Source organism: Adiantum capillus-veneris, chromosome 17, assembly GCF_014529385.1.
Source record: "Adiantum capillus-veneris isolate H3 chromosome 17, ASM1452938v2, whole genome shotgun sequence".
Taxonomy (NCBI): domain Eukaryota; kingdom Viridiplantae; phylum Streptophyta; class Polypodiopsida; order Polypodiales; family Pteridaceae; genus Adiantum; species Adiantum capillus-veneris.
In genome coordinates, this window is record NC_140947.1 from 108,771,693 (window position 1) to 108,784,071 (window position 12,379).

At 43.8% G+C, this 12,379-nt stretch overlaps 1 protein-coding gene across 1 annotated transcript; it reads left to right on the forward strand.

The window, feature by feature from the left end:
• Positions 1-1,053: 1,053 nt before the first annotated feature.
• On the forward strand, positions 1,054-11,444 carry DCP5 (decapping 5). The gene is made up of 8 exons (XM_086487289.1): positions 1,054-1,509; positions 8,652-8,752; positions 8,839-8,922; positions 9,003-9,851; positions 9,957-10,022; positions 10,144-10,323; positions 10,504-10,614; positions 10,693-11,444. Exons 1-8 carry the CDS (start codon positions 1,359-1,361, stop codon positions 10,840-10,842), a joined length of 1,692 nt encoding a protein of 563 aa, XP_086343415.1. The 5' UTR covers positions 1,054-1,358; the 3' UTR covers positions 10,843-11,444.
• The last annotated feature ends 935 nt before the right edge of the window (positions 11,445-12,379 follow it).

The window sequence follows — 12,379 nt, forward strand, 5'->3', positions numbered from 1 at the left end:
TCTTGATCTATAACTTACAACTTTTGGTGTTAAGGTGTTTGGTTTAGTTCTTGTGACACATAAATTATTGCCTTGAAGGTGCCACCATTCGGTGGTTGAGGGCTGGAAAAGAGTCATATAAAAGAAGAAAGTGAAACAACTTGCTCATGTTGGGGTCAAAGGTAGATTACAAGACAAATTCATGACATAAGTATTGACAGACATACATGCACACATACAAAGATGTATATTGGTGAACACACACATACACAAAGAGCAACCAATCTAAGTAGTAATCCCTTATTGACAAGAAGGGTGCCAACCTTGGCACTCAAAAAAGTAAACATATAGGTCAAAGACGTCCAAATATGACAATTGAATTCAGGGCATGTGGAATTGGTAGGCAGATAACTATGATTTCTTGTATGATGAGCCACAACATTATGAGAGAGAGAGAGAGAGAGAGAGAGAGAGGATATTTTTTATAGTATCGATAATCCTCAAGACTAAGTGTGTAGGGTTACTTAATTTCCATATGGTTGATTTGGGGCTTTACGACAAAAATACGGCGATTGCACAACCTTGGACCAACGAGACGATTGCAATGTCCATGAAACTTTGTAAGGGTAGACGATCATATCTCCCATCCTTGTTTATGAAGGAGGAATGGGCCGGGGTGGGAATGGCCCGGGGCGGGTGGGTGGGTGCTGGGCTAAGGGCTTGATAGTGTCTAAGTAGGCAAGGTGCAGTGGGCCATTTGATGGCCATGAAAGTAACTCGGACAAGAAAGAAAACTGAACATAGCATTACAACATTGGGGTTTCATAGTAGCGGGTGGGTAGGAGATCGTAGGGAATGCCCTAGGCCTCGATGTTTTTGCCACCGTTACCGCGTAGTTTTCTGCCATCCATAATCTGCCCTCCATATTCCACCCGTTGGGCCAATTGAAGGGCTCATGGCATTTAGTATCAGCAATCAAATAACTGTGATATATTACATTATACTACATTACATTACATTACATTACATGTTGTATAAAGAGACAGAGATTAAATTTTAATCGTTTGAATTATTTGGATGACTTCTGAATGTCAATTGCGCATCTATCTGCCGATATGGTGGCGAGCAATTGTATAAATCATACCCATACTTAGAGAGAGAGAGAGAGAGAGAGAGAGACAGAGAGAGATCCGTCAGGAAGCTCCTCCGAGATGTTTTGAAGACTCACAGGTATCGCAGAAAACCCTACAGATTCGCCCGCCAAGGGCCTCTGCACAGAGTTGGGAAGAATTCAAGGGTCACAGGTTTGCAGCTTCGTGGGCATCTGGAACCAGATTTACTATAAGCCACATCTTAAACAGCGTTTTTACCATCATCAAATGGCCGACAGCAATAGCCCGGGGGGAGGTGGGGGTGCTGCTGATTCTTACATAGGCAGCCTCATCAGCCTTACCTCAAAGAGCGAAATTCGCTATGAGGGCATCCTTTACACAGTTGACACCGCAAATTCTAACATTGCTCTTCAAGATGGTATGCTTCTTCTATCTGCAACAAATTTATACTTTGACAAGTATATAAACTTCTTCTTTTGCGATATACGTGTGGAGAGTTTTGAGTGCAGCCAGTCTAGGCTTGTGGTCTGTTTGTGTGTTGGACTCTTCTTAGGTGGAATTAGGACTCAAAGAAGCCCATGTAATGGGCAAGGTCTGTAATATTAATTTGGATTGTTTTGTTGATCAGATTGTTGTCTTTTGTCGACCGTCTTTCAGAGTTAATTCTGATTGCCAGTCTTCTGGAAGGCTTTACTAAATTGTTATTGGGTGGCGTTTTTTTTTCATTCTGATATCAGGTTTGGTTAAGCATTGGTTTTATAAAGAATATTAAGAATTGAATGTAATCGTTGTCAAGCAACTTGATTTTCCGGAGAGTACTACTGGTTTATTGGATACACAAGAGAAATTGGTCGGAGATTATTTCTGAACACAAGACCTACTTGACAACTTTTGTGTATGGTTGGAATCTGGGCAGTACTAACCTTAAGTATTGCAACTAGTATGGGAAAAGACCACTGAGTACCGAAGCTTTTGGTATTCTGGAACCATGTTTGAGAAGAATACCACTTTCAAGAAAAAAAATGGGAGCAAGCGACTTGTGTTGGGAGGCATGAATGTATTCTTCCTGTACAAAGTGTCCAAATTTTTGGCTCTGGTCTTGTTAGGCGTGTTAGGTTAGATGGACAAGTGCATTTGTGTTAGTGTGCATTATATACTACACATTCTTAGAATCAAGGAAAACTTATCCAGTATTCAGCGCATAAATGTTTTGGCCTCAATTTTTTCAAAACATGATTTATTATTATGGGGCGAATCAAAACCTTTACACCATATCAAAATAAATATACAACAATTAGAGTTTGATAAAACGTAGGGGTATGGATTGTATCTGTGGTCAGTGCAAGCGTTGAGCACAATAACCTTCGTGAGGGCATGTGTCGAGCACAATCTGGGTGAGATTAGGATGTTTGTGCATTGTGTTTTGTACGAGCACATGTATATTTACACACACATGTGTATGCAATCATATGTGTTTTGTGTGTGTATCTGTGCACACACGTCTGTATGTATACGCACGCATATACTTATATACATTCATATGTGATTTTTATGATCATCACGAGGGACATAGAACCTCGTTTTGTTCAAGAGGCCCTCTCACAACTGACTTGGAAGGAAGTCATGCAGGTTGATGATGATTTCAATGAGAAGAATGGTACGTGGGAGTTGGTTCCGAGACCAAAGAAGTGGAAGGTCATTGATGTGAAGTGAGTCTATGAGACGAACTATGAATCAAATGGTTTCGAGACCAAAGAAGCAGAAGGTCATTGGTGTCAAGTGGGTCTATGAGACGAACTACAAATCAAATGGTTCGTTGGATAAGCACAAGGCTTGACTTATACCTAAGGACTTTCCTCAACAGCTTGGGATTGATTATGACAAGACTTGCACCGGCTGCATGGGATTGATTCTGTCAAGACCTTGGAAGTTGGGAGTGGTTGCGATTATGGACACTATTTAATTGGTTCTTGCTCTTTTAGTCATGTTAGATGGCCCATGTATAATATATGTCAAATCTGCCTCTTGGATGTCAATACGGAGAGGAGTGGAGCAATCTATGATTTTAGTGTCCTATGATCATGAGATAAGGTTTATAGGTTGTGGAAGTGAAGTTCGGGATTGTCTACCTCTTCAGTTGGATCTAGTTCGTTTAGTTCGTCCACTGAAGCTTCGGAAGAAGGTGTTGAAGATGCTGCATTAGTAGTTCGAGAAACAACAGGTCGACTTCGAGAAGTGTTTTCCGTGTGCATCTCATCCAAGCGAGTGTGAAGTCATGCGAGGCTTATGGAAAGTGTGGCCATCTGCTCCTTGATAAGAGTAAGGGCATCGTCAAATTGACCACCTCCATCCTGAGAATTTGGCATGGTTACACCTCAAAGGGAACTCTTGAACAAGTTTTGGAACGGGTACGGCAAGAGCGGGAACGGCTTTGGCAGATCGGGATCTCAATAACTTTGGGTTTTGGAGTAACCAGAATAATTATGACTTCCAACTCTGAGCAAGAAAATCTGGAATCACGATCACTTTGTGTGTAGGGAAATTCTCCGGTAAGAATTCATCGACAATCTCAGCTGTGTTCTAGAGATGCGGAATGGGTACTCAGGTATGGGCGTCTTCCATGGCCATGTACACTACACAGGCAGGAGGGAGACAAGAGACCAACGCTGGGTGAGAGGATAAGAACAGCGTGTGGCAGTTTAAAATGGCTTGCTTTTTTTTTAATGTATAAGGGTGTTCACATGGGGTTTATTGTATGAGGGCTGACCGGCCAATTTTATAAAAAAAAACTTTGGCTGATTTTTTAAAGTTTCCACACCATGGACAATTGGGCCAGCCAAAGTGTTTTCGGAACTTGTAATAATTTAAGTGCTAACGTAAGTGGCTGCCAGCGTAAAAAATATTATCAGTGTAAAGAGATTTCAGCAGCATAAGAAAGGAACCAGCGTTGGGTACGTTGCATTGAATTCAGCCAAGCAAGTTGACGTTTCAGCAGTAGGTGATGTTTCAGCCAGTTAATTTCAGCCAGCGATAAAGTGTTAATTGCAGCCAGCATAAGGTTCCCAGTAGCGTCATAATCAGCCAGGCTAGCGTTTCAGCGTGCCGCTTGGAGAGGTGCCCCTTGGTGATGTACCGCTTGGTGATGTGCTCTACTGCTCGGGAAAAGGTGTGGTGAAAATGCACAACACTCCATGTACTGGCTGTACACACGAGCCTTCGGGTATACGCCGTGCACAATTCTCCGGGTACGCGACACACACTCTGGGTACGCCACACACTTGCACACACTGTTGTCCCGTTCTGTTTATGCTGCTTTTATATGCGTAGAATTAAATCAGTCACCTCAGACCATCGGCGAAAAAGTTGAATTCCATCTTTCTTCTGCTTCCATACGACTCCGGGAAAGGGATAGAGTGTAGCGTCAAGGGTGAGAGGCTCACAACTGTAGGGTCCCGGGAAAATTTTTGCTCTGATACCATTGTGAGGATTCTAGGTACTAATCCTTCATTAAGTACTTAAACTCATGAATAAGACTTAAGTAACTGAACTGAACTCAGAAACAAGACTCAGAATACTCTGTGTTGATTGATTGAATGTGTGATACAAGGGCTCCTTATATAGGAGACGAAGAGACTTAAATGAAAAGACACGTCTCATGGTGAAGAGACGCGACTTTAGACGTAAAGACACATCCTTCGGCGAAGAGCTGCAACCATTGGGCGAAGAGTCGCACCCGTAGAGCGAAGGGGTGTGACAAGTCGTCGAAGGAGTGCGGCTTTTGGCGAAGAGACACGTCCTTTGGGCGAAGGGGTGTGACCATCCAAGCGCAGGGGTCCTCCTTCGCATGGCACTTCGCGTATCCGCAACTAGGAGTAGATGTATTGCTGTTAACATAGTCACAATCGTGACATAAGGCCCCTCGGTCGGGTTCAACAAGTTGGCTCCTTTCTTCAGTTGCTCGACACATCAACAATTTGTGACACCCATGCAGCAAAGTGGGCCAACGAAGATTTCTTGGCAGATTCCTCAAAACTTACTGCTACAATGGTATCAGAGGGCCAATCAATTTTTCTCCTATGGAGGATCCCATTTGACTTTTTGCAACAGACGTCATGAACATAGCAGCATTTGAAAACTCTGAGGAAGAGTACGAGTATGTGAAAAAAGTGGTAGAGAAGGAAGGAAAAGCGTAGGAGGAAGCAAAGCATGGGACGGTAGTCCTGCTTGATCCCCCTGAGGTTGCGGACCAAAGGCGACGAGAGGAGGTGCAGCTTCATAGGGATCTCTTACTTGCTTTTCCTATAGATCCTTTTTACGCCAAGCACAAATAGGGTGCATTCAACCCTAAATCCAGACCAAAGCAAAGCTGAAGAAAGACATCTACTAACAAAAGGGACTTAATTCTTCTACGAGTCAAGAGGACATAGAGAGATCGAACGACAAGTGGACGAGGCTTGCCAACATGTCCGGTCTTCGTGCTTATTCCCTTAAGATATAGACCAGGCACTCTACAAATGATCCCAGATGCAGGTCACCAGTTGGACTTCTGCCAGCAAGAGACAGTTTTCACCACTATATGCAGCATCACGCTGTGTACCATGGCTTGATGTGCCCAAATTCTGGGCTCACAGTCCTCCGCTGTGTCCACCATTTTGACAATCATTTGGACTGAGTTGCTGCATACTCTTCGGGATTCTTCAGCCAGCTCCTCTAGGGCAGCGGAGCAGCGTTGATGTGTCTTTCTTCACACATGGTCCAGGTCGTCAATTCTTTTCCATTGGGATCATGCCCACATCACGTGGCATTATGCATCCCCACAGTGGTTCATTTTACACTCATCGTACAAATCACCTCGATGTTTGCCTAGCCTACACATTGTTACCCAGATTTTGTACTTCCTTTGGGTGATAGGCCGTCGAGCATCTCCAGAGGTCTCTTATGTACACAGAATACAATCCCTTCTCTCACCCCCCCAAAAAAAACAAGTGTACCAGCAGTGCCAGCTTGCAAGTGATGAGAGTCAAAACTCTTTTCCGGGCTTCCTAGGCAGAAAGCGTGCTTTTTCTGACATGGGTGGCCAAGGGTCCTGCTCCTCTATAACGCAAAATACAGCGCCAAACCAGCAGCCCCTCAATCTAGCTGTACTGGAACTCTGATTCTATTTCAATGTAGGCAACATACGATGCACAATACCAAAATGAGGGGGCTACTCACACAAGGGGCAGCCAGTGCACAAGATGTTGGCACCTAAAGAGCAATGGGAGATCACCTATATGGATAGAGTGGCTGGGTGACACCAAAACGCAGACTCCAGACTCCAGAGAGAGGATGAGAGGGATAGTAGATATGAAATGCTGGTTTTTTGTTGATCACAAAGTTTGTGTACTCCAGGGAGGCAGTGTAACAAACTGCTGACGTGTCAAAGCCTAAAGAATGGAGCCAACTTACAGATGTGGCCGAGGGGCCTAAATTGTCACAAAGTGATGACGTGGCTGCCCGAGAGCAGAAACCCTAACCCTAATTTCTGCCAGAAACCCTAACTGTTGAAACCCTAATTCTCAAAACCCTAACCCTAGAACCTATAAACCCTAATTTTGGAAACCCTAACCCTAAAATTGCAGAAACCCTAACCCTAACCCTAAGGGCAGCATGGAGATTTCCGAAAATTGCGCTGGCTGATGATGTGGCAGGCTGTACGGATTTCCGTGACTTACTCTGGCAGCTTTTTGGCTTTGCTTTTGGACCAGATGCTGTTAAGTTTGAAGGCTTTTCACTGTAATTGCTTTTTAGGCCAAGGGCCTTTAAATATGAGGTTAGGGCTCATTCTCTGGCATGCTTCCTGGAGAAGGTGCAGAGTTTGGAGTACCGGCTTGTAGTGTGTTGATGCAATATAAAGAAATACCGAAAGGGGCGCCAAGGTTTGGGGCCAATACTCTCTGGGGTGGAATTCCGCCACTTCGTGTCGCGTGTTGTCTCTCTCTTTCAGTTCAGTTGTTATTAAAGTGCTAAAAGTCTGCTCAGTCTGTTCTTTTCTATTGGCACATGGTGCCCGTCTTGTGACAGTGGTATCAGAGCATCAGGCATGTGCTTTTCTGAAAGCATACCGGTCCCACAAAAGAGCAGATAGAGCAAACGAGCGACTTTATGCAAGGTATCTTCGGACCCCAATGACTTACTAGCCACTTCCACCCTTACTTCATCGCGCATCGGGCGCGCTCCCGTCTTCACCGCTCATGTCTTACAGGGCATAAGCCATTAAGATCACTTGCAAGAGAAGGATCCAAGATTTGTTTCGAGCTGCTGTTTTTCTCAAAAGCAGTGCCATGCAGATGTTGATGTCTACAACTACCAAGCAACACACTCCAAGGACTTGGCAAGCTTTCAAGAAAAATTTTACCCGAAGTTGTATGGTTTCGGACATCTTCCTTCGGAGTGCAACTTCTGGCAGAGTGGGGTATCCTGAAATGCTTGCCATGGAAACCCTAGCAGATTATAACTTGAAATTTCTCGACATCTCTCAGTAGATGTCTCTTCACGAGCAGATGACCTTAGAGGTTCTGTGTGATTGCTATCTCTTGGGACTAAAGAAACATTGTCTGTCCAAGAGCTGATGGACCATGCTGTGCTCGGCTACGACCTCATGGAAGGAACCTAACCCTAATTTTTGGTGCAGGTTTCAAGATGGAAAGTCAATCGACTTTTCGAGCTCGACTGATGTCGAGATTGCTTTTTAAGTTTGAGTTCTGTTTGATCTTGCTTGGTGATCTTGTTTGGAATTTGTTTGAAATGGATGGTATCTGTTTTGAACCTGTATTGGTGCCGATTTGAATTGTTTGACTCTGGTTTGATACTGGTTTCAATGATTGGTCATTTTACTCCCAGATGGAGAAGTGAGAAATACTGTTTTGGTATTGTTTGAACCTCAAAACGACGCAGGCCGATGCCTAGGGAGCGTTCCGTTGTATGCTACAAAACCTCCGAACGACGTAGGCCGATGCCTGGGGAGCGTTTGGTTGTATGCTTGAACCTCCAAGCGACGTAGACTGCGGTCTGGGGAGCGTTTGGTTGTACAGTCCTCTAAGCTCATGGCCCATACCTTTTTAGGTTATTTGCGGGGGGAGTGACGAGGTAGTCGTTGAGTAGCTTCATACCGCATACCGTTTGTCTCGGGGGAGTGCTCAACGGCGCTGTTTGTTGTGTTTTGTAACATGCATATGTAAGCATTTGTGTTGCATTGTGATGTGCCAAAGATAAGACAAGATGCACTACTGAGGTTGTAATGAGATAATTGTGTCTTCCTTGTGTGAAGAGTTGATACAGCCTCCTGGTGCATTCTTATTCCTTGGAAGTTTTTGTGGTCACAGTGTTATCTTCCTTTCTTCTTCTTTGTTTGAAATTTGTAAGGAAGGTTTTATGCCAACTAGTAACATATGCCTTAGCCTGTTGCAAACCAGGTCAAGTAGGAAGCTAAGGTTTGATACTTTTTGCCATCCTGCTTTTAGGATTCTCTGGTTTACCAGCCTTAATCTCTGCTTTTCTGTGGCACTTTTGCCATTTCAGTACGGTCCTTTGGAACAGAGGGAAGGAAGAAGGACGGGCCTCAAATCCCTGCAAGTGACAAAGTCTATGATTACATAATCTTTCGTGGGACAGATATCAAAGTAACTATGAATTTCAAGTGACAAGGTGCCCTGTTGCGAGCCTTTTCAATTTTTACTAATAATTCACCTGGTTGAATGACCTACAGGACTTGCAGGTGAAATCGTCGCCGCTTGTAAGGCAAACTCAATTACAGCAACCACACCATGATCCAGCTATCATTTCTTTGCAGGTCAATCCTCATATTAGATTTGCTTTTTTGGTTCCTGGTATTAACAGAAGAAATTTTAATGGAGTTTTTGTGTCCTTCAGTCTCAAACCTCCCCAATGGCACCACCTGTAGCAGCTGGGAATCTGCAGGCGTCAGCAGCCAGCACCGCAACAACTCCAGCTCCTGTAGATGGGATCAATCCTGGTCCTTATTCGAACATTCCATCAGCTAATTATCAGGCCAGTATGCCTCCTCTCTATCAACCGTATGCAGGTTTAGGGTCTTGGGCCATGCCACCTATTCCTCCGGGAACCAATGGAACCATGGGCATGCCTATGTACTGGCCTGGATATTACAGACCTCCTGGTGGTATTTCACATCTTCAACAGCAGTCTCCACTATCATTTCAATCGCCACCCTCGATGCCAAATTACTTGACACAAGCACATACTGCGGTTCAGCAGCCTTTGCCTGCTCCCACATCTATGCCTGTGGCAGCAGTGCCAGATGCCAATCAAGTGGTCTTACAACCTGTGTCTGCAAAAGACTCTGCTGTGAATTCGTCACACGAGCTTGCAGCTCCAAGCATGACATTACCCATCTTCTCTTCTGCCTTCCAGGCATCAACAGCATTATCTGAGGACAAGGTTATGGCTGGAAAATCGGCTCTAAAGGTTTCTTCCCAAATGATGTCCTCAGCCACCTCAATTCCTCAATCAAGTGGCTCTTTCATGGCCCCAAGTTCGGTTTCAGCCTTTGAGTCAGGGGCACTACTGGATCCCCCTAGGGCTTTTGATTCACAAAAGCAGCCTGTAGTCTTTGAACAACTTTCTGTAGACCAGTCTTCAACAGCAGAACCGGTAATTTCAACTGCTTCAACATCCCAAGTGCAAAGCTCTGCAAATCAGCCGTTGTTGCCATTGCCGGTGCGTCCAAAACAATATAGTCAGGTATGCCGTGATTGAATCCTTTGTTACCCCCTGAATATTTCTCATTGCTGGTTCCAGCTGTTATACGGGCAATGACATCTAATCTTGAAATTTTGCTTATTTTAGCCATATGGTGTCTCTGCAAATTCAATGTTTGGTCGAAGAGGAAGAGGACGTGGCAGGGGCATTGGGGTACAGTTTCCAACTGCAGGACTTTGAATTGTGGTTGAATGTAAAGTTTGGGGCTTCCTAGCCACTAGTTAACACATCATTGATTTTAACACTATAGGTTATTGGTTATCTTCTTATACAGAATCCACAGTCTCAAAGCCAATTTATGGAGGACTTTGATTTCACGGCAATGAATGAGAAGTTCAAAAAGGATGAAGTATGGGGAGAACTAGGTAAAGCGGATTTCAGGGAAAGGGGCGATGGGGAAGATGATATATCTGATGAAGCTAATTATGAAGAAGAGGATTTCTCGAGACCTGCGGTAATTTTTATTTTTGTTGTTCTCCATTGCACTGTTTGTTTAGCTGTTTCCTTTGTGATGGCAAGAATCGGAGGCCTTCTGTCTTATGTTTTTGGCAGTTAAAGGACATTGTGAACTGACCTTTGCACTTGTCCTTTGCGTGACCAAGTTGGTGATCTTCTTTTTCTGCTTATGCTTCAGCCTGTGTATGTGAAAGATGATTTTTTCGACACTCTTTCATGTGATGCTTTTGATCGTGGAGCACATACCGAAAGGACCAAGTTCTCAGAGCAGCGCAAGATAGATACAGAGGTTGGGTTAGCCTTTTTTTTTACCTCAAATGACATTGTCATTGGTGTAATACAATACTAATCAAAGTGTTTATTACAGACTTTCGGGAGATTTTCTGTGAGAAGCCGAGGTGGTCGTGGGGGTCGAGGTGGCTATCGAGGGAACTCTAGAGGTGGTTATTACGCTGGAAGGCTGGCTGGAAATGGTGGCCGGGGCAGAAGTTTTGCGAGGAATACTGCGGGCTATTAGTCTGCGTTCCAGTTCTTCGTCCAATTCTTCCCTTTTCCAGCATTCTCCTAGTAGTAATGGTGATGCTTCTGTGAAGCTACAGGTGCTTTTGCAAAAGAAAAGCTATATTTAGCTGAAGAAATAACGTCGGCTAATCGGGTGGAAGGATAAAAAAGGCTTTTCTGAACTTCTTGGTCTCGTGCTCTTCTCCCAGTTTGTGGAAAGGTTGAGTAGGATTTTATTTGTGGTGATGTGATCCCCATCTTGTGAGGTTGCATGGTACAAGTATCTCCCAGGTCATGTGTTTAAATTGGGAAGAGGTACTTCATCCTTGGGGAAGTGCGTTTACAAGCGAGCAGTCATGATTTAGTGTCTAGCAAACCCTTCATTTCTTCTTTTGGGGCATGCCCTACTTTGTTTTGGGCATCTTGTGGATCGTTGTTGATGTGCTAAGGGATTTATCATGTAACCACCAGGTCATGTAAGGGTTTACCTGGCTCAGTAGAAATTAGAAGTATTGGTGTCATCAGATGGTTGAGGTTTTAACAATTTGACGTTGTATAGAAAATTGCTTGCTTATTTGTGAAGTACAGGGAATGTGAAGGTTTCATCTGGTCCTACTATTTTGAAGTTTTGAAGTCTGCTAGGTATACTGGAAGTGCCTGATAAGACTTGCTGCAGCTTCTTCTGAAGGAGAGTTGTCACGGCCTCGACTAGTCTGTTTGACATCATTGTCTGACCTGTTTCCTGTATTGTTTTTATTGTCAATATGTAAAGACAGAGATAATACTGTGCTTGAAACAGGACTCTTAAGCTTCTGGTTGCTGCCAGCAGTTTTCAAGATTTAACTTTTTAGCTTCGCTTTCTGTCTAGTTGGTGGACATTGGTTTGTGTGGCTAACTGTGCCTCTCTCTCTCTCTCTCTCTCTCTCTCTCTCTCTTCCTCGCGCGCACACACACACACAAACAAAAAGAAATGCTTTCACAACAAGATAAGGAAAAGGAAAAGAAAGAGTTTGCAATATAAGTACAAATTACACCCGGTGTGAAGGGTTTGAAAACGGTTTGCATTTTGTTTCCAACTTAATTGCACAGTTGAGTTCAAAGCAACTCCAGACCATGCATGTCTCATAAGAATTTATGCCATGTTGAAGGGGCCTCTTGGCACACCTTTTTATTGTTCAATGGATTGTTTTTTTTTTTTGTGGTGGGGGGGGGGGGGGGGGGGGGGGTGGGGGGCGCTTGTGCTCATTAAGTGGTCCTCTCAACGTAGGCAGGGTGTGTCCAACAATATTTGATGACCATGTTCCTTTGCAATAACTATTGCCATTGGATTTGCTTCAAATTTCTAGCATATTATTGTGGTGGAGGTTGATAGTGGTATATTTATATTGATGTTGAAAGCCTATCACACTACAGTGAGATTGCATCTTTTCTTCTTTAATATGTATTCCTGTTTCCTTTGCTCAGGAAATGCCAAAAGCGTAAAAGAGCTGTTGTTGATAGGAAGTATACATTAGCATGTTTTTATGGAAAATTAATTAGAATGATATGTTGTA